This window comes from Oncorhynchus nerka, linkage group LG13 (assembly GCF_034236695.1).
Source record: "Oncorhynchus nerka isolate Pitt River linkage group LG13, Oner_Uvic_2.0, whole genome shotgun sequence".
In the NCBI taxonomy this organism is placed as follows: Eukaryota; Metazoa; Chordata; class Actinopteri; order Salmoniformes; family Salmonidae; genus Oncorhynchus; species Oncorhynchus nerka.
In genome coordinates this window covers 85,186,581-85,204,632 of record NC_088408.1, presented here as the reverse complement: position 1 = coordinate 85,204,632, position 18,052 = coordinate 85,186,581, and the positions used below count along the sequence as shown (strand labels likewise).

The 18,052-nt window shown below is 36.8% G+C and overlaps 1 protein-coding gene and 23 non-coding genes across 24 annotated transcripts; 1 reads left to right on the top strand and 23 right to left on the bottom strand.

The window, feature by feature from the left end:
* Nucleotides 1-296: 296 nt before the first annotated feature.
* On the bottom strand, nucleotides 297-408 carry trnal-caa (transfer RNA leucine (anticodon CAA)). Its single transcript has 2 exons — nucleotides 371-408; nucleotides 297-342 (listed from the first exon to the last, which is right to left on the bottom strand). It is a non-coding gene; the product is annotated as a tRNA-Leu (tRNA).
* Nucleotides 409-756: 348 nt separating this feature from the next.
* trnal-caa (transfer RNA leucine (anticodon CAA)) lies at nucleotides 757-866 on the bottom strand. The gene is made up of 2 exons: nucleotides 831-866; nucleotides 757-802 (listed from the first exon to the last, which is right to left on the bottom strand). It is a non-coding gene; the product is annotated as a tRNA-Leu (tRNA).
* A 348-nt stretch (nucleotides 867-1,214) lies between these two features.
* Nucleotides 1,215-1,326, bottom strand: trnal-caa (transfer RNA leucine (anticodon CAA)). Its single transcript has 2 exons — nucleotides 1,289-1,326; nucleotides 1,215-1,260 (listed from the first exon to the last, which is right to left on the bottom strand). It is a non-coding gene; the product is annotated as a tRNA-Leu (tRNA).
* Nucleotides 1,327-1,674: 348 nt separating this feature from the next.
* Nucleotides 1,675-1,786, bottom strand: trnal-caa (transfer RNA leucine (anticodon CAA)). Its single transcript has 2 exons — nucleotides 1,749-1,786; nucleotides 1,675-1,720 (listed from the first exon to the last, which is right to left on the bottom strand). It is a non-coding gene; the product is annotated as a tRNA-Leu (tRNA).
* Nucleotides 1,787-2,133: 347 nt separating this feature from the next.
* trnal-caa (transfer RNA leucine (anticodon CAA)) lies at nucleotides 2,134-2,245 on the bottom strand. The gene is made up of 2 exons: nucleotides 2,208-2,245; nucleotides 2,134-2,179 (listed from the first exon to the last, which is right to left on the bottom strand). It is a non-coding gene; the product is annotated as a tRNA-Leu (tRNA).
* Nucleotides 2,246-2,592: 347 nt separating this feature from the next.
* Nucleotides 2,593-2,704, bottom strand: trnal-caa (transfer RNA leucine (anticodon CAA)). Its single transcript has 2 exons — nucleotides 2,667-2,704; nucleotides 2,593-2,638 (listed from the first exon to the last, which is right to left on the bottom strand). It is a non-coding gene; the product is annotated as a tRNA-Leu (tRNA).
* A 349-nt stretch (nucleotides 2,705-3,053) lies between these two features.
* Nucleotides 3,054-3,165, bottom strand: trnal-caa (transfer RNA leucine (anticodon CAA)). Its single transcript has 2 exons — nucleotides 3,128-3,165; nucleotides 3,054-3,099 (listed from the first exon to the last, which is right to left on the bottom strand). It is a non-coding gene; the product is annotated as a tRNA-Leu (tRNA).
* A 350-nt stretch (nucleotides 3,166-3,515) lies between these two features.
* On the bottom strand, nucleotides 3,516-3,627 carry trnal-caa (transfer RNA leucine (anticodon CAA)). The gene is made up of 2 exons: nucleotides 3,590-3,627; nucleotides 3,516-3,561 (listed from the first exon to the last, which is right to left on the bottom strand). It is a non-coding gene; the product is annotated as a tRNA-Leu (tRNA).
* A 347-nt stretch (nucleotides 3,628-3,974) lies between these two features.
* On the bottom strand, nucleotides 3,975-4,086 carry trnal-caa (transfer RNA leucine (anticodon CAA)). Its single transcript has 2 exons — nucleotides 4,049-4,086; nucleotides 3,975-4,020 (listed from the first exon to the last, which is right to left on the bottom strand). It is a non-coding gene; the product is annotated as a tRNA-Leu (tRNA).
* A 345-nt stretch (nucleotides 4,087-4,431) lies between these two features.
* On the bottom strand, nucleotides 4,432-4,543 carry trnal-caa (transfer RNA leucine (anticodon CAA)). The gene is made up of 2 exons: nucleotides 4,506-4,543; nucleotides 4,432-4,477 (listed from the first exon to the last, which is right to left on the bottom strand). It is a non-coding gene; the product is annotated as a tRNA-Leu (tRNA).
* A 698-nt stretch (nucleotides 4,544-5,241) lies between these two features.
* Nucleotides 5,242-5,353, bottom strand: trnal-caa (transfer RNA leucine (anticodon CAA)). Its single transcript has 2 exons — nucleotides 5,316-5,353; nucleotides 5,242-5,287 (listed from the first exon to the last, which is right to left on the bottom strand). It is a non-coding gene; the product is annotated as a tRNA-Leu (tRNA).
* Nucleotides 5,354-5,701: 348 nt separating this feature from the next.
* On the bottom strand, nucleotides 5,702-5,813 carry trnal-caa (transfer RNA leucine (anticodon CAA)). The gene is made up of 2 exons: nucleotides 5,776-5,813; nucleotides 5,702-5,747 (listed from the first exon to the last, which is right to left on the bottom strand). It is a non-coding gene; the product is annotated as a tRNA-Leu (tRNA).
* A 346-nt stretch (nucleotides 5,814-6,159) lies between these two features.
* On the bottom strand, nucleotides 6,160-6,271 carry trnal-caa (transfer RNA leucine (anticodon CAA)). The gene is made up of 2 exons: nucleotides 6,234-6,271; nucleotides 6,160-6,205 (listed from the first exon to the last, which is right to left on the bottom strand). It is a non-coding gene; the product is annotated as a tRNA-Leu (tRNA).
* A 348-nt stretch (nucleotides 6,272-6,619) lies between these two features.
* Nucleotides 6,620-6,731, bottom strand: trnal-caa (transfer RNA leucine (anticodon CAA)). Its single transcript has 2 exons — nucleotides 6,694-6,731; nucleotides 6,620-6,665 (listed from the first exon to the last, which is right to left on the bottom strand). It is a non-coding gene; the product is annotated as a tRNA-Leu (tRNA).
* A 786-nt stretch (nucleotides 6,732-7,517) lies between these two features.
* On the bottom strand, nucleotides 7,518-7,629 carry trnal-caa (transfer RNA leucine (anticodon CAA)). The gene is made up of 2 exons: nucleotides 7,592-7,629; nucleotides 7,518-7,563 (listed from the first exon to the last, which is right to left on the bottom strand). It is a non-coding gene; the product is annotated as a tRNA-Leu (tRNA).
* A 343-nt stretch (nucleotides 7,630-7,972) lies between these two features.
* Nucleotides 7,973-8,084, bottom strand: trnal-caa (transfer RNA leucine (anticodon CAA)). Its single transcript has 2 exons — nucleotides 8,047-8,084; nucleotides 7,973-8,018 (listed from the first exon to the last, which is right to left on the bottom strand). It is a non-coding gene; the product is annotated as a tRNA-Leu (tRNA).
* A 696-nt stretch (nucleotides 8,085-8,780) lies between these two features.
* Nucleotides 8,781-8,892, bottom strand: trnal-caa (transfer RNA leucine (anticodon CAA)). The gene is made up of 2 exons: nucleotides 8,855-8,892; nucleotides 8,781-8,826 (listed from the first exon to the last, which is right to left on the bottom strand). It is a non-coding gene; the product is annotated as a tRNA-Leu (tRNA).
* A 730-nt stretch (nucleotides 8,893-9,622) lies between these two features.
* trnal-caa (transfer RNA leucine (anticodon CAA)) lies at nucleotides 9,623-9,734 on the bottom strand. Its single transcript has 2 exons — nucleotides 9,697-9,734; nucleotides 9,623-9,668 (listed from the first exon to the last, which is right to left on the bottom strand). It is a non-coding gene; the product is annotated as a tRNA-Leu (tRNA).
* Nucleotides 9,735-10,080: 346 nt separating this feature from the next.
* On the bottom strand, nucleotides 10,081-10,192 carry trnal-caa (transfer RNA leucine (anticodon CAA)). The gene is made up of 2 exons: nucleotides 10,155-10,192; nucleotides 10,081-10,126 (listed from the first exon to the last, which is right to left on the bottom strand). It is a non-coding gene; the product is annotated as a tRNA-Leu (tRNA).
* Nucleotides 10,193-10,540: 348 nt separating this feature from the next.
* On the bottom strand, nucleotides 10,541-10,653 carry trnal-caa (transfer RNA leucine (anticodon CAA)). Its single transcript has 2 exons — nucleotides 10,616-10,653; nucleotides 10,541-10,586 (listed from the first exon to the last, which is right to left on the bottom strand). It is a non-coding gene; the product is annotated as a tRNA-Leu (tRNA).
* Nucleotides 10,654-10,999: 346 nt separating this feature from the next.
* Nucleotides 11,000-11,111, bottom strand: trnal-caa (transfer RNA leucine (anticodon CAA)). Its single transcript has 2 exons — nucleotides 11,074-11,111; nucleotides 11,000-11,045 (listed from the first exon to the last, which is right to left on the bottom strand). It is a non-coding gene; the product is annotated as a tRNA-Leu (tRNA).
* Nucleotides 11,112-11,461: 350 nt separating this feature from the next.
* trnal-caa (transfer RNA leucine (anticodon CAA)) lies at nucleotides 11,462-11,573 on the bottom strand. Its single transcript has 2 exons — nucleotides 11,536-11,573; nucleotides 11,462-11,507 (listed from the first exon to the last, which is right to left on the bottom strand). It is a non-coding gene; the product is annotated as a tRNA-Leu (tRNA).
* A 744-nt stretch (nucleotides 11,574-12,317) lies between these two features.
* trnal-caa (transfer RNA leucine (anticodon CAA)) lies at nucleotides 12,318-12,429 on the bottom strand. Its single transcript has 2 exons — nucleotides 12,392-12,429; nucleotides 12,318-12,363 (listed from the first exon to the last, which is right to left on the bottom strand). It is a non-coding gene; the product is annotated as a tRNA-Leu (tRNA).
* Nucleotides 12,430-12,979: 550 nt separating this feature from the next.
* Nucleotides 12,980-15,624, top strand: LOC115140305 (prostaglandin E2 receptor EP4 subtype-like). Its single transcript, XM_029678618.1, has 2 exons — nucleotides 12,980-14,056; nucleotides 15,190-15,624. The coding sequence occupies exons 1-2, from the start codon at nucleotides 13,277-13,279 to the stop codon at nucleotides 15,523-15,525; spliced, it is 1,116 nt and encodes a 371-aa protein (XP_029534478.1). The 5' UTR covers nucleotides 12,980-13,276; the 3' UTR covers nucleotides 15,526-15,624.
* The last annotated feature ends 2,428 nt before the right edge of the window (nucleotides 15,625-18,052 follow it).

The following is an 18,052-nucleotide window of genomic DNA, read 5'->3' as shown; positions in this document are numbered from 1 at the left end:
TGATATGTCTGATGGAAACATGCAGATCTTAAGATACAAAGAAAAATAAACAAAAAACGTTAAAAGCTAATGAAAGATACAGTAAAAAAGATTTTTTTATGGAATTTGAGTAACTTTTTGAATTCTAAACTAGGCATATGATGACATGTGTCGAACGATTATTCGCATTTCATGTGTTGTCTGTTCTCAAACTATGACATATATCAAACGATTAATCACTGTTCATGTGTTTTCCTTTCACCATTTGGAGAATTTTTCGGTATTTACAAAGAGCTACATTTTTAAGGCAAAAGCTGTGTCAGAAGAGGGATTTGAACCCTCGCCTCCAATCGGAGACCAGAATACCCCTGTAACTAGGAAGGATTCTCACCTTGAGTCTGGCGCCTTAGACCACTCGGCCATCCTGACAATTACAAATCCTTAAAATTCATATTTTTTCATGATTCTGTAACATAACGTCTGATATGTCTGATGGAAACATGCAGATCTTAAGATACAAAGAAAAATAAACAAAAAACGTTAAAAGCTAATGAAAGATATAGTAAAAAATATTTTTTTATGGAATTTGAGTAACTTTTTGAATTCTAAACTAGGCATATGATGACATGTGTCGAACGATTATTCGCATTTCATGTGTTGTCTGTTCTCAAACTATGACATATATCAAACGATTAATCACTGTTCATGTGTTTTCCTTTCACCATTTGGAGAATTTTTCGGTATTTACAAAGAGCTACATTTTTAAGGCAAAAGCTGTGTCAGAAGAGGGATTTGAACCCTCGCCTCCAATCGGAGACCAGAATACCCCTGTAACTAGGAAGGATTCTCACCTTGAGTCTGGCGCCTTACCACTCGGCCATCCTGACAATTACAAATCCTTAAAATTCATATTTTTTCATGATTCTGTAACATAACGTCTGATATGTCTGATGGAAACATGCAGATCTTAAGATACAAAGAAAAATAAACAAAAAACGTTAAAAGCTAATGAAAGATACAGTAAAAAATATTTTTTTATGGAATTTGAGTAACTTTTTGAATTCTAAACTAGGCATATGATGACATGTGTCGAACGATTATTCGCATTTCATGTGTTGTCTGTTCTCAAACTATGACATATATCAAACGATTAATCACTGTTCATGTGTTTTCCTTTCACCATTTGGAGAATTTTTCGGTATTTACAAAGAGCTACATTTTTAAGGCAAAAGCTGTGTCAGAAGAGGGATTTGAACCCTCGCCTCCAATCGGAGACCAGAATACCCCTGTAACTAGGAAGGATTCTCACCTTGAGTCTGGCGCCTTAGACCACTCGGCCATCCTGACAATTACAAATCCTTAAAATTCATATTTTTTCATGATTCTGTAACATAACGTCTGATATGTCTGATGGAAACATGCAGATCTTAAGATACAAAGAAAAATAAACAAAAAACGTTAAAAGCTAATGAAAGATACAGTAAAAAATATTTTTTTATGGAATTTGAGTAACTTTTTGAATTCTAAACTAGGCATATGATGACATGTGTCGAACGATTATTCGCATTTCATGTGTTGTCTGTTCTCAAACTATGACATATATCAAACGATTAATCACTGTTCATGTGTTTTCCTTTCACCATTTGGAGAATTTTTCGGTATTTACAAAGAGCTACATTTTTAAGGCAAAAGCTGTGTCAGAAGAGGGATTTGAACCCTCGCCTCCAATCGGAGACCAGAATACCCCTGTAACTAGGAAGGATTCTCACCTTGAGTCTGGCGCCTTAGACCACTCGGCCATCCTGACAATTACAAATCCTTAAAATTCATATTTTTTCATGATTCTGTAACATAACGTCTGATATGTCTGATGGAAACATGCAGATCTTAAGATACAAAGAAAAATAAACAAAAAACGTTAAAAGCTAATGAAAGATACAGTAAAAAATTTTTTTTATGGAATTTGAGTAACTTTTTGAATTCTAAACTAGGCATATGATGACATGTGTCGAACGATTATTCGCATTTCATGTGTTGTCTGTTCTCAAACTATGACATATATCAAACGATTAATCACTGTTCATGTGTTTTCCTTTCACCATTTGGAGAATTTTTCGGTATTTACAAAGAGCTACATTTTTAAGGCAAAAGCTGTGTCAGAAGAGGGATTTGAACCCTCGCCTCCAATCGGAGACCAGAATACCCCTGTAACTAGGAAGGATTCTCACCTTGAGTCTGGCGCCTTAGACCACTCGGCCATCCTGACAATTATAAATCCTTAAAATTCATATTTTTTCATGATTCTGTAACATAACGTCTGATATGTCTGATGGAAACATGCAGATCTTAAGATACAAAGAAAAATAAACAAAAAACGTTAAAAGCTAATGAAAGATACAGTAAAAAACATTTTTTATGGAATTTGAGTAACTTTTTGAATTCTAAACTAGGCATATGATGACATGTGTCGAACGATTATTCGCATTTCATGTGTTGTCTGTTCTCAAACTATGACATATATCAAACGATTAATCACTGTTCATGTGTTTTCCTTTCACCATTTGGAGAATTTTTCGGTATTTACAAAGAGCTACATTTTTAAGGCAAAAGCTGTGTCAGAAGAGGGATTTGAACCCTCGCCTCCAATCGGAGACCAGAATACCCCTGTAACTAGGAAGGATTCTCACCTTGAGTCTGGCGCCTTAGACCACTCGGCCATCCTGACAATTACAAATCCTTAAAATTCATATTTTTCATGATTCTGTAACATAACGTCTGATATGTCTGATGGAAACATGCAGATCTTAAGATACAAAGAAAAATAAACAAAAAAAACGTTAAAAGCTAATGAAAGATATAGTAAAAAACATTTTTTTATGGAATTTGAGTAACTTTTTGAATTCTAAACTAGGCATATGATGACATGTGTCGAACGATTATTCGCATTTCATGTGTTGTCTGTTCTCAAACTATGACATATATCAAACGATTAATCACTGTTCATGTGTTTTCCTTTAACCATTTGGAGAATTTTTCGGTATTTACAAAGAGCTACATTTTTAAGGCAAAAGCTATGTCAGAAGAGGGATTTGAACCCTCGCCTCCAGTCGGAGACCAGAATACCCCTGTAACTAGGAAGGATTCTCACCTTGAGTCTGGCGCCTTAGACCACTCGGCCATCCTGACAATTACAATTCCTTAAAATTCATATTTTTTTCATGATTCTGTAACATAACGTCTGATATGTCTGATGGAAACATGCAGATCTTAAGATACAAAGAAAAATAAACAAAAAACGTTAAAAGCTAATGAAAGATACAGTAAAAAAGATTTTTTTTATGGAATTTGAGTAACTTTTTGAATTCTAAACTAGGCATATGATGACATGTGTCGAACGATTATTCGCATTTCATGTGTTGTCTGTTCTCAAACTATGACATATATCAAACGATTAATCACTGTTCATGTGTTTTCCTTTAACCATTTGGAGAATTTTTCGGTATTTACAAAGAGCTACATTTTTAAGGCAAAAGCTGTGTCAGAAGAGGGATTTGAACCCTCGCCTCCAATCGGAGACCAGAATACCCCTGTAACTAGGAAGGATTCTCACCTTGAGTCTGGCGCCTTAGACCACTCGGCCATCCTGACAATTACAAATCCTTAAAATTCATATTTTTTCATGATTCTGTAACATAACGTCTGATATGTCTGATGGAAACATGCAGATCTTAAGATACAAAGAAAAATAAACAAAAAACGTTAAAAGCTAATGAAAGATACAGTAAAAAAGATTTTTTATGGAATTTGAGTAACTTTTTGAATTCTAAACTAGGCATATGATGACATGTGTCGAACGATTATTCGCATTTCATGTGTTGTCTGTTCTCAAACTATGACATATATCAAACGATTAATCACTGTTCATGTGTTTTCCTTTCACCATTTGGAGAATTTTTCGGTATTTACAAAGAGCTACATTTTTAAGGCAAAAGCTGTGTCAGAAGAGGGATTTGAACCCTCGCCTCCAATCGGAGACCAGAATACCCCTGTAACTAGGAAGGATTCTCACCTTGAGTCTGGCGCCTTAGACCACTCGGCCATCCTGACAATTACAAATCCTTAAAATTCATATTTTTTCATGATTCTGTAACATAACGTCTGATATGTCTGATGGAAACATGCAGATCTTAAGATACAAAGAAAAATAAACAAAAACGTTAAAAGCTAATGAAAGATACAGTAAAAAATTTTTTTATGGAATTTGAGTAACTTTTTGAATTCTAAACTAGGCATATGATGACATGTGTCGAACGATTATTCGCATTTCATGTGTTGTCTGTTCTCAAACTATGACATATATCAAACGATTAATCACTGTTCATGTGTTTTCCTTTCACCATTTGGAGAATTTTTCGGTATTTACAAAGAGCTACATTTTTAAGGCAAAAGCTGTGTCAGAAGAGGGATTTGAACCCTCGCCTCCAATCGGAGACCAGAATACCCCTGTAACTAGGAAGGATTCTCACCTTGAGTCTGGCGCCTTAGACCACTCGGCCATCCTGACAATTACAAATCCTTAAAATTCATATTTTTTCATGATTCTGTAACATAACGTCTGATATGTCTGATGGAAACATGCAGATCTTAAGATACAAAGAAAAATAAACAAAAAACGTTAAAAGCTAATGAAAGATACAGTAAAAAAGATTTTTTTATGGAATTTGAGTAACTTTTTGAATTCTAAACTAGGCATATGATGACATGTGTCGAACGATTATTCGCATTTCATGTGTTGTCTGTTCTCAAACTATGACATATATCAAACGATTAATCACTGTTCATGTGTTTTCCTTTCACCATTTGGAGAATTTTTCAGGTATTTACAAAGGTATTTTTACAAAGAGCTATTTTTAAGGCAAAACCCCTGGTGTGTCTGGCGCCTTAGACCACTCGGCCATCCTGACAATTACAAATCCTTAAAATTCATATTTTTCATGATTCTGTAACATAACGAAAAAAAAAACGTTAAAAGCTAATGAAAGATACAGTAAAAAATATTTTTTTATGGAATTTGAGTAACTTTTTGAATTCTAAACTAGGCATATGATGACATGTGTCGAACGATTATTCGCATTTCATGTGTTGTCTGTTCTCAAACTATGACATATATCAAACGATTAATCACTGTTCATGTGTTTTCCTTTCACCATTTGGAGAATTTTTCGGTATTTACAAAGAGCTACATTTTTAAGGCAAAAGCTGTGTCAGAAGAGGGATTTGAACCCTCGCCTCCAATCGGAGACCAGAATACCCCTGTAACTAGGAAGGATTCTCACCTTGAGTCTGGCGCCTTAGACCACTCGGCCATCCTGACAATTACAAATCCTTAAAATTCATATTTTTTCATGATTCTGTAACATAACGTCTGATATGTCTGATGGAAACATGCAGATCTTAAGATACAAAGAAAAATAAACAAAAAACGTTAAAAGCTAATGAAAGATACAGTAAAAAATATTTTTTTATGGAATTTGAGTAACTTTTTGAATTCTAAACTAGGCATATGATGACATGTGTCGAACGATTATTCGCATTTCATGTGTTGTCTGTTCTCAAACTATGACATATATCAAACGATTAATCACTGTTCATGTGTTTTCCTTTCACCATTTGGAGAATTTTTCGGTATTTACAAAGAGCTACATTTTTAAGGCAAAAGCTGTGTCAGAAGAGGGATTTGAACCCTCGCCTCCAATCGGAGACCAGAATACCCCTGTAACTAGGAAGGATTCTCACCTTGAGTCTGGCGCCTTAGACCACTCGGCCATCCTGACAATTACAAATCCTTAAAATTCATATTTTTTCATGATTCTGTAACATAACGTCTGATATGTCTGATGGAAACATGCAGATCTTAAGATACAAAGAAAAATAAACAAAAAACGTTAAAAGCTAATGAAAGATACAGTAAAAATATTTTTTTATGGAATTTGAGTAACTTTTTGAATTCTAAACTAGGCATATGATGACATGTGTCGAACGATTATTCGCATTTCATGTGTTGTCTGTTCTCAAACTATGACATATATCAAACGATTAATCACTGTTCATGTGTTTTCCTTTAACCATTTGGAGAATTTTTCGGTATTTACAAAGAGCTACATTTTTAAGGCAAAAGGATGTCAGAAGAGGGATTTGAAACCTCGCCTCCAATCGGAGACCAGAATACCCCTGTAACTAGGAAGGATTCTCACCTTGAGTCTGGCGCCTTAGACCACTCGGCCATCCTGACAATTACAAATCCTTAAAATTCATATTTTTTCATGATTCTGTAACATAACGTCTGATATGTCTGATGGAAACATGCAGATCTTAAGATACAAAGAAAAATAAACAAAAAACGTTAAAAGCTAATGAAAGATACAGTAAAAAATATTTTTTTATGGAATTTGAGTAACTTTTTGAATTCTAAACTAGGCATATGATGACATGTGTCGAACGATTATTCGCATTTCATGTGTTGTCTGTTCTCAAACTATGACATATATCAAACGATTAATCACTGTTCATGTGTTTTCCTTTAACCATTTGGAGAATTTTTCGGTATTTACAAAGAGCTACATTTTTAAGGCAAAAGCTGTGTCAGAAGAGGGATTTGAACCCTCGCCTCCAATCGGAGACCAGAATACCCCTGTAACTAGGAAGGATTCTCACCTTGAGTCTGGCGCCTTAGACCACTCGGCCATCCTGACAATTACAAATCCTTAAAATTCATATTTTTCATGATTCTGTAACATAACGTCTGATATGTCTGATGGAAACATGCAGATCTTAAGATACAAAGAAAAATAAACAAAAAACGTTAAAAGCTAATGAAAGATACAGTAAAAAATTTTTTTATGGAATTTGAGTAACTTTTTGAATTCTAAACTAGGCATATGATGACATGTGTCGAACGATTATTCGCATTTCATGTGTTGTCTGTTCTCAAACTATGACATATATCAAACGATTAATCACTGTTCATGTGTTTTCCTTTCACCATTTGGAGAATTTTTCCATTTACAAAGAGCTACATTTTTAAGGCAAAAGAATCAGAAGAGGGATTTGAACCCTCGCCTCCAATCGGAGACCAGAATACCCCTGTAACTAGGAAGGATTCTCAAGTCTGGCGCCTTAGACCACTCGCCATCCTGACAATTACAAATCCTTTTCATATTTTTCATGATTCTGTAACATAACGGATATGTCTGATGGAAACATGCAGATCTTAAGATACAAAGAAAAATAAACAAAAAACGTTAAAAGCTAATGAAAGATACAGTAAAAAATATTTTTTTATGGAATTTGAGTAACTTTTTGAATTCTAAACTAGGCATATGATGACATGTGTCGAACGATTATTCGCATTTCATGTGTTGTCTGTTCTCAAACTATGACATATATCAAACGATTAATCACTGTTCATGTGTTTTCCTTTCACCATTTGGAGAATTTTTCGGTATTTACAAAGAGCTACATTTTTAAGGCAAAAGCTGTGTCAGAAGAGGGATTTGAACCCTCGCCTCCAATCGGAGACCAGAATACCCCTGTAACTAGGAAGGATTCTCACCTTGAGTCTGGCGCCTTAGACCACTCGGCCATCCTGACAATTACAAATCCTTAAAATTCATATTTTTCATGATTCTGTAACATAACGTCTGATATGTCTGATGGAAACATGCAGATCTTAAGATACAAAGAAAAATAAACAAAAAACGTTAAAAGCTAATGAAAGATACAGTAAAAATTTTTTATGGAATTTGAGTAACTTTTTGAATTCTAAACTAGGCATATGATGACATGTGTCGAACGATTATTCGCATTTCATGTGTTGTCTGTTCTCAAACTATGACATATATCAAACGATTAATCACTGTTCATGTGTTTTCCTTTAACCATTTGGAGAATTTTTCGGTATTTACAAAGAGCTACATTTTTAAGGCAAAAGCTGTGTCAGAAGAGGGATTTGAACCCTCGCCTCCAATCGGAGACCAGAATACCCCTGTAACTAGGAAGGATTCTCACCTTGAGTCTGGCGCCTTAGACCACTCGGCCATCCTGACAATTACAAATCCTTAAAATTCATATTTTTTCATGATTCTGTAACATAACGTCTGATATGTCTGATGGAAACATGCAGATCTTAAGATACAAAGAAAAATAAACAAAAAACGTTAAAAGCTAATGAAAGATACAGTAAAAAATATTTTTTATGGAATTTGAGTAACTTTTTGAATTCTAAACTAGGCATATGATGACATGTGTCGAACGATTATTCGCATTTCATGTGTTGTCTGTTCTCAAACTATGACATATATCAAACGATTAATCACTGTTCATGTGTTTTCCTTTGGAGACCATTTTTTAAGGAGAAGAGGGATTTTTCCAATCGGAGACCAGAATATTAACTAGGAAGGATTCTCAAAGAGCTATTTTTAAAATTCATATTTTTTCATGATTCAAATAACGGTGTCTGATGGAAACATGCAATCTTAAGATACAAAGAAAAATAAACAAAAACGTTAAAAGCTAATGAAAGATACAGTAAAAAATATTTTTTTATGGAATTTGAGTAACTTTTTGAATTCTAAACTAGGCATATGATGACATGTGTCGAACGATTATTCGCATTTCATGTGTTGTCTGTTCTCAAACTATGACATATATCAAACGATTAATCACTGTTCATGTGTTTTCCTTTAACCATTTGGAGAATTTTTCGGTATTTACAAAGAGCTACATTTTTAAGGCAAAAGCTGTGTCAGAAGAGGGATTTGAACCCTCGCCTCCAATCGGAGACCAGAATACCCCTGTAACTAGGAAGGATTCTCACCTTGAGTCTGGCGCCTTAGACCACTCGGCCATCCTGACAATTACAAATCCTTAAAATTCATATTTTTCATGATTCTGTAACATAACGTCTGATATGTCTGATGGAAACATGCAGATCTTAAGATACAAAGAAAAATAAACAAAAAACGTTAAAAGCTAATGAAAGATACAGTAAAAAAGATTTTTTTATGGAATTTGAGTAACTTTTTGAATTCTAAACTAGGCATATGATGACATGTGTCGAACGATTATTCGCATTTCATGTGTTGTCTGTTCTCAAACTATGACATATATCAAACGATTAATCACTGTTCATGTGTTTTCCTTTCACCATTTGGAGAATTTTTCGGTATTTACAAAGAGCTACATTTTTGTGTCAGAAGAGGGATTTGAACCCTCGCCTCCAATCGGAGACCAGAATACCCCTGTAACTAGGAAGGATTCTCACCTTGCAAAAGTCTGAATCGACCACTCAGAAAAAAACGTTAAAAACGCTAAAACATGAAAAGATACAAAGAAAAATAAACAAAAAACGTTAAAAGCTAATGAAAGATATTAAAAATATTTTTTATGGAATTTGAGTAACTTTTTGAATTCTAAACTAGGCATATGATGACATGTGTCGAACGATTATTCGCATTTCATGTGTTGTCTGTTCTCAAACTATGACATATATCAAACGATTAATCACTGTTCATGTGTTTTCCTTTAACCATTTGGAGAATTTTTTCGGTATTTACAAAGAGCTACATTTTTAAGGCAAAAGCTGTGTCAGAAGAGGGATTTGAACCCTCGCCTCCAATCGGAGACCAGAATACCCCTGTAACTAGGAAGGATTCTCACCTTGAGTCTGGCGCCTTAGACCACTCGGCCATCCTGACAATTACAAATCCTTAAAATTCATATTTTTCATGATTCTGTAACATAACGTCTGATATGTCTGATGGAAACATGCAGATCTTAAGATACAAAGAAAAATAAACAAAAAACGTTAAAAGCTAATGAAAGATACAGTAAAAAAATTTTTTTATGGAATTTGAGTAACTTTTTGAATTCTAAACTAGGCATATGATGACATGTGTCGAACGATTATTCGCATTTCATGTGTTGTCTGTTCTCAAACTATGACATATATCAAACGATTAATCACTGTTCATGTGTTTTCCTTTCACCATTTGGAGAATTTTTCGGTATTTACAAAGAGCTACATTTTTAAGGCAAAAGCTGTGTCAGAAGAGGGATTTGAACCCTCGCCTCCAATCGGAGACCAGAATACCCCTGTAACTAGGAAGGATTCTCACCTTGAGTCTGGCGCCTTAGACCACTCGGCCATCCTGACAATTACAAATCCTTAAAATTCATATTTTTTCATGATTCTGTAACATAACGTCTGATATGTCTGATGGAAACATGCAGATCTTAAGATACAAAGAAAATAAACAAAAAAAACGTTAAAAGCTAATGAAAGATATAGAAAAAATATTTTTTTATGGAATTTGAGTAACTTTTTGAATTCTAAACTAGGCATATGATGACATGTGTCGAACGATTATTCGCATTTCATGTGTTGTCTGTTCTCAAACTATGACATATATCAAACGATTAATCACTGTTCATGTGTTTTCCTTTCACCATTTGGAGAATTTTTCGGTATTTACAAAGAGCTACATTTTTAAGGCAAAAGCTGTGTCAGAAGAGGGATTTGAACCCTCGCCTCCAATCGGAGACCAGAATACCCCTGTAACTAGGAAGGATTGCTCACCTTGAGTCTGGCGCCTTAGACCACTCGGCCATCCTGACAATTACAAATCCTTAAAATTCATATTTTTCATGATTTTGTAACATAACGTTTGATATGTCTGATGGAAACATGCAGATCTTAAGATACAAAGAAAAATAAACAAAAAACGTTAAAAGCTAATGAAAGATACAGTAAAAAAGATTTTTTATGGAATTTGAGTAACTTTTTGAATTCTAAACTAGGCATATGATGACATGTGTCGAACGATTATTCGCATTTCATGTGTTGTCTGTTCTCAAACTATGACATATATCAAACGATTAATCACTGTTCATGTGTTTTCCTTTAACCATTTGGAGAATTTTTCGGTATTTACAAAGAGCTACATTTTTAAGGCAAAAGCTGTGTAAGAAGAGGGATTTGAACCCTCGCCTCCAATCGGAGACCAGAATACCCCTGTAACTAGGAAGGATTCTCACCTTGAGTCTGGCGCCTTAGACCACTCGGCCATCCTGACAATTACAAATCCTTAAAATTCATATTTTTTCATGATTCTGTAACATAACGTCTGATATGTCTGATGGAAACATGCAGATCTTAAGATACAAAGAAAAATAAACAAAAAACGTTAAAAGCTAATGAAAGATACAGTAAAAAAAAGTATTTTTTATGGAATTTGAGTAACTTTTTGAATTCTAAACTAGGCATATGATGACATGTGTCGAACGATTATTCGCATTTCATGTGTTGTCTGTTCTCAAACTATGACATATATCAAACGATTAATCACTGTTCATGTGTTTTCCTTTAACCATTTGGAGAATTTTTCGGTATTTACAAAGAGCTACATTTTTAAGGCAAAAGCTGTGTCAGAAGAGGGATTTGAACCCTCGCCTCCAATCGGAGACCAGAATACCCCTGTAACTAGGAAGGATTCTCACCTTGAGTCTGGCGCCTTAGACCACTCGGCCATCCTGACAATTACAAATCCTTAAAATTCATATTTTTCATGATTCTGTAACATAACGTCTGATATGTCTGATGGAAACATGCAGATCTTAAGATACAAAGAAAAATAAACAAAAAACGTTAAAAGCTAATGAAAGATATAGTAAAAAATATTTTTTTATGGAATTTGAGTAACTTTTTGAATTCTAAACTAGGCATATGATGACATGTGTCGAACGATTATTCGCATTTCATGTGTTGTCTGTTCTCAAACTATGACATATATCAAACGATTAATCACTGTTCATGTGTTTTCCTTTCACCATTTGGAGAATTTTTCGGTATTTATTTTTTAAGGCAAAACCCCTGTAACTAGGAAGGATTCTCACCTTGAGTCTGGCGCCTTAGACCACTCGGCCATCCTGACAATTACAAATCCTTAAAATTCATATTTTTCATGATTCTGTAACATAACGTTATGTCTGATGGAAACATGCAGATCTTAAGATACAAAGCTAAAAAGGCAAAAAGAAAAACGTTAAAAGCTAATGAAAGATACAGTAAAAAAGAATTTTTTATGGAATTTGAGTAACTTTTTGAATTCTAAACTAGGCATATGATGACATGTGTCGAACGATTATTCGCATTTCATGTGTTGTCTGTTCTCAAACTATGACATATATCAAACGATTAATCACTGTTCATGTGTTTTCCTTTAACCATTTGGAGAATTTTTCGGTATTTACAAAGAGCTACATTTTTAAGGCAAAAGCTGTGTCAGAAGAGGGATTTGAACCCTCGCCTCCAATCGGAGACCAGAATACCCCTGTAACTAGGAAGGACTCTCACCTTGAGTCTGGCGCCTTAGACCACTCGGCCATCCTGACAATTACAAATCGTTAAAATTCATATTTTTTCATGATTCTGTAACATAACGTCTGATATGTCTGATGGAAACAGGCAGATCTTAAGATACAAAGAAAAGGAAACAAAAAAATGTTAAAAGCTAATGAAAGATATAGTAAAAAAGATTTTTTTAGGCAAAAGCTGTGTCAGAAGATGGATTTGAACCCTCGCCTCCAATCAGATACTAGAATACCAATGTAACTAGGAAGGATTCTCACCTTGAGTCTGGCGCCTATAAAAAACGGGCATTCCCTCCACTGCAATAATGTTACTGATGTGCTGTACTGAAATATTATATTTTTAAAATGATATAAATCTCAGATATGCAGAGAGCATCCAGGAAGTTCTGTGGGCATAGCCTAATCATGGAAAGTGAGGAACTCTAAACCTTTGTGCGTTTAAGCAGCAAACTACATCTAAGAGGTATTGACAGCTGGAGGCTTGGAGCAGGGGGCGGGGCAGTGCTCATGCAGAGGGCAATTTAAAAAGCACACAGACTCAATCATATCAGTGAACTGTAGATTACACAGGCAGACGAGTGAGCATGAATTTTAAACATGGATCAGTCATTTGTAAACGTCAATGGACAGGGGATGACGTCGACGGCTAACAGATACTTGGACAAAATCAACTGAACTCCGAAACAACAGTTTTAAAGGCGTTCTAACTTCTGTTGTGAATATGTTGATTCAGCTCACATTCAGGATGAAGATTTCAATCATGTTTGATACGCTTCATTTTTGTAGATACCATGCCTAATGCATCTACTGTATTTCTTATTGGGAAATATTAACGACAGCCTATAATGTAACTAAATATTTGTTTAAAATGAGTAACAACACTGTGACCGGGAGGATCATGATCCCGACTATACCGTCCATCATGTTTATTTTCGGTGTGGTGGGAAATGTCATTGCCATCGTGGTACTCTGCAAATCCAGGAAAGAACAGAAGGAGACCACGTTCTACACGCTGGTATGCGGTCTGGCGGTTACAGACCTTTTGGGGACACTCCTAGCCAGTCCCGTCACCATCGCAACCTATGTGAAAGGCTCGTGGCCAGGCGGGGAACCACTGTGCCAGTATTTTGGATTCATCATGCTTTTCTTCTCTCTAGCGGGGCTCAGCATTATATGCGCTATGTCCGTGGAGAGATACTTGGCGATAAACCACGCGTATTTCTACAACGACTATGTGGATCAGAGACTGGCGGGCATGACGCTTCTGGCTATTTACATCTCCAACGTGCTTTTCTGCGCTCTACCTAGCATGGGTCTGGGACAAGTCAAAAAGCAGTACCCACAAACCTGGTGCTTCATAGAGTGGCGGAGCAACGTGAGGACGGATGCCGCCTTTTCATATATGTACGCGGGGTTCAGTTCGATTCTAATTCTAGCCACAGTTATCTGTAACGTTCTGGTATGCGGTGCTCTGATTCGAATGCACCGGCGGTTTGTCCGGAAGATGTCATTGTGGACAGACCCCGGACGAAACACAGACCCGAGAAGGAGACGCAGCTTCGGGCATCTGGCCGGCGCAGAGATCCAGATGGTGATTGTACTCATTTGTACCTCAGCGGTGGTGCTTATATGCTCCATTCCACTTGTTGTAAGTTTCTCTTCTCACTTTGTGAACCATTTTATTTATTTTTCCTATTCGCAGAAAGGCCATTTTAAAACTTTGTGCGCACGATTTAAATGTACGCACGAGTTGATATTTTACGCACATTGTGAATGTAAGTTAGAGTCCGTTGTTTTCTCATAGTTTATGAACATAGTAGTGTAATACGTGTTCTGAGTGTACAAAACAATAGGAACACCTGATCTTTCCATGACATAGACTGGGCCAGTATCCCTATTGACTTCAATGCTTCCCACAGTTGTGTCAAGTTGGCTGAATGTCCTTTGGTTTGTGGACCATTCTTGATACACGCGGGAAACTGTTGAGCATGAAAAAAACAGCAGCATTGCAGTTCTTTACACAGACCAGTGCACCTGGCACCTACTACCATACCCGTTCGAAGGCATTTAAATATTGTGTCTTGCCCCTTCACCCTCTGAATGACACACATACACAATCCATGTCTCAATTCGTAAAAATCCTTGAAGTCAACATCTCCTCTTCATCTACAAATTGTATAACTGCCTTAATTTAGCTGAGCCCCAAGAAGGCAGCAGCTACTGGGGATCCATAATACATACAAATACAAATCTACACTGATTGAAGTGACATCAATAAGGCATCATGAATCCTTTCACCTGGATTCATCTGGTCAGTCTGTCATGGAAAGATCTGGTGTTCCTAATGTTTTGTACACTCATTTTATTCTGCTTTGTGTACTAGCACTGACTTAGCTGATAAATTATTTGTTGAGGGAAAATGTACTTGATATGTGATGTGTTGTTGTCTCACCTAGCTATCTGACGATGAATGCACTAATTGTAAGTCGCTTTGGTTGAGTGTCTTCTAAATGACTAAAAAGTAAAATATCACACACGGTCACACACACACATGCACGCCACACAAATAAGCATCATTAGTTATGTGTGGTGTGTGTGTTAGTTGTTTATGTTTTTACTGAGTGCCACACCTGGTGTTCCCCTTGGGCAGAATTCAATCAGATTAAATTAAATTTCTCTTGCAGATGTAGGTGTCAAAAAGCTGTATAAAAACATAAGCATCAATGTCAATTAAATTCAGCAGGGCAAAACAAAATCCCATTTATTCCCTCTCCTTTGCAGGTGCAAGTGTTTCTGAACCAGCTGTATAAGACTCCGGTGGAGCTGAGACTGGAGAAGAACCCAGATCTACGGGCGATCCGCTTCGCCTCATTCAACCCCATCCTGGACCCCTGGATCTACATCCTCCTCCGCAAGGCCGTGCTCCTCAAGCTCATTGAGCAGATCAAGTGTCTGTTCTGTAAGATAGGAGCACAGAGACAGCAGAGACAGGGAGCACAGAACTGCCACTGCATTGATGAACACCAGCTCCACTCCATCATCTCTTCACAAGAGTTCCCGTCATTGATGAACACCAGCTCCACTCCATCATCTCTTCACAAGAGTTCCCGTCATTGATGAACACCAGCTCCACTCCATCATCTCTTCACAAGAGTTCCCGTCATTGGTGTCCCGTGAGCTGAAGGAGGTGTCCAGCACCTCTCAGGTCGTCCTCTACCTTCCTGATGGAAGCTGTCATCACACAGGAGAGCAGGTTGGGCTCCGCAATTCCTCTGTCCAAGACCCCCAAAGTTCTTATTTGTCAGAACAGAGAAGTACAGAGGATGGGAGGAGAGAGGTGACAAACCTAACCAGGGACCCCTCTGGTGTGGGAGGACAGACCACTCAGTCATGTGTGAAAGAACAGGCTCTTCATGTGTTGCTAAGTAATGAGACGGTACAGGAGAAATGCATATAGATCTTGTGTATTTAGAATCCCATGAACGGTTACTTCAACAGCTTCTCTAAGACTCCTCATATTATTGTGAAGTTTCTGTGAGTCAGAGGGATGTCCACACATACATTGACAACACTGCCTTCAGACTGCCCAAGATGGCTTTTCAGACAGCTTCTGCTCTCCTAAGGGACTTATTCGGTTAGCGGAAGTGTTAGTGCCAACAGAAATAGATTGGCTCCCAGGATGACTCATTTGACATCCTCTAAAGACGAGGAATGGCACATTTAAACAATGTTGAAAAGCTTTTGGTAAGCCTGACAGGAGGAAGGACAAACAAGAGAGAGACAACTGTGAGAGAGAGAGAGAGAGGATGTCTGCTCCACTTTGATGTCAAGCTACCTCAACCAGAAACATCAATGTTTGTTTGTTTTTCCTGTCTTCTCGCACAGGTCAGAGAGCAAGGCAGTAAGAGCAGAGCAGCTTCTCCATGGCCTAAAGGGGCATTGGCTGTACACTGTAGCTAAACAGTTTAACACTAGCTTCTTTCAATCATTGTACAAACTGTGAGTTAGTATTTAGAGTATTTAAGCTACAATGATTGAGATGTACAGAATAGTTATTATGATTCATTGAAAGGAATGTAGTATAGGGCCTGTCATTACGTGCCAAACTGCCATGATAACACCAAGGAAAAGTCCGTTCTCACAAAACGTTATGTCTGTAGAAGGTTTGCTGTTCAGAGATGCACTTCACTTGACTGTTTTGCATCACATAATAGCTTTAGAGAGTTAATGTATAGTGCAGTATTGTGTGTAATAACATTATCCATGAGTTGTCCTTCAGGTGAGTGAAATGAGTTGTGCCAACATGCAGGGTAGTTTGCCAAACTCTGTATATGTATTTCTATTACTCTGGTACCAGTTTTTGAACGTTTATCAGATTATCAGTAATTCACCTAAGTATTGTCATTGTCATTATTTAGTGACTTACGCAATCAGCCTGGTCTCATATACTAGTATATATAAACCAGGGACACCAGATTAGTATGACATGTTATGTTTGGTATGATTACATAAGACAGAAGGTTACTTAAGGAAAAATGAAAGGAGGGCGGTTAGTCTGCGTATAAAGCAAACGTCTAGCGCGAACTTCTAGAGCGAACGTCTAGCGCGAACGTCTAGCAACCCAAAGGTTGCGCGTGCGAATCTCATCACGGACAACTTTAGCATTTTAGATAATTAGCAACTTTGCACCTACTTAGTATGTTAGCTAACCTTTCCCCTAACCCTAACTTTAACCTAACTCATAAGCTTAACCCCTAGCCGAGCTAACATTAGCCAGCTAGCTAACATTAGCCAGCTACCTGAGATCAGGTTGATGTAATTTCTTCTCTATGAGAAGTTTCAAGTAATTCAATCCCGCCATGAAATGTTACAATATGAAAGGTCCTTGTCAATTGTTTTATATTATGTTCTGCCATATCTGTAAACCCCCTAAAATGACAGATGTTTTTCATTTTAAATCCAATATGCTTTTATTTTATCCACCCTCTAAAATATTAATTTAAGCAATACATTCTAAAAATGAATTCAATTGATTAACAGTAATTGAGACCCATCTATTGTCTTCAAGGATTTGTGCATGACTCCATTTCCTTTGGACCACCTATGAGACTGAACGTGTGGATGTGCAAAACATCACGCACAAGAGTCAGTGTCATGCAGTATGTGTGTGTGTCATTAAACTACATGTCATCTAAGAACAAGCGGAAATCATTTATGTAAGCAGGAAGGTTCTCAGACTCAGATTCCTGACAGAGTTTAGAGGTCATATTGTGACCCTGTTAGCACACAGATGCTACTGAAAGGTACAGGCCACTGCTTTCCAAGTTTACACAAGTATAATTGGCTAAACAAACCCTAACGAACTTGGGTCCAAGGCTGTTAACGATGAATTCAAGTTCAAACACGCAAAAAGAATCCCAGATCTACTAGTTAGTAACTGCACACACACACACACACACACACAAACACGCACAAAATATTGTGATGAGCAGAAGGCAGACTTCCCATAACTTGAATGAGGCAGCATCTTTCATAAAACAACAAGCGTCTATGGCTCCTATTCAACATGATTCAAGGTCCAGTGCAATCAACATTGAGATTTTCCTTATATCATTTATCACCTGATAAAATTTAACACTGTAAA

What these genes read in the sequence shown, in the direction of transcription:
- LOC115140305 (XM_029678618.1), top strand. Translation starts at nt 13,277, where the DNA reads ATGAGTAACAACACTGTGACCGGGAGGATCATGATCCCGACTATACCG. An exon ending in TATGCTCCATTCCACTTGTT is followed by an intron (nt 14,057 to 15,189) that starts GTAAGTTTCTCT and finishes TCTCCTTTGCAG; the next exon opens with GTGCAAGTGTTTCTGAACCA.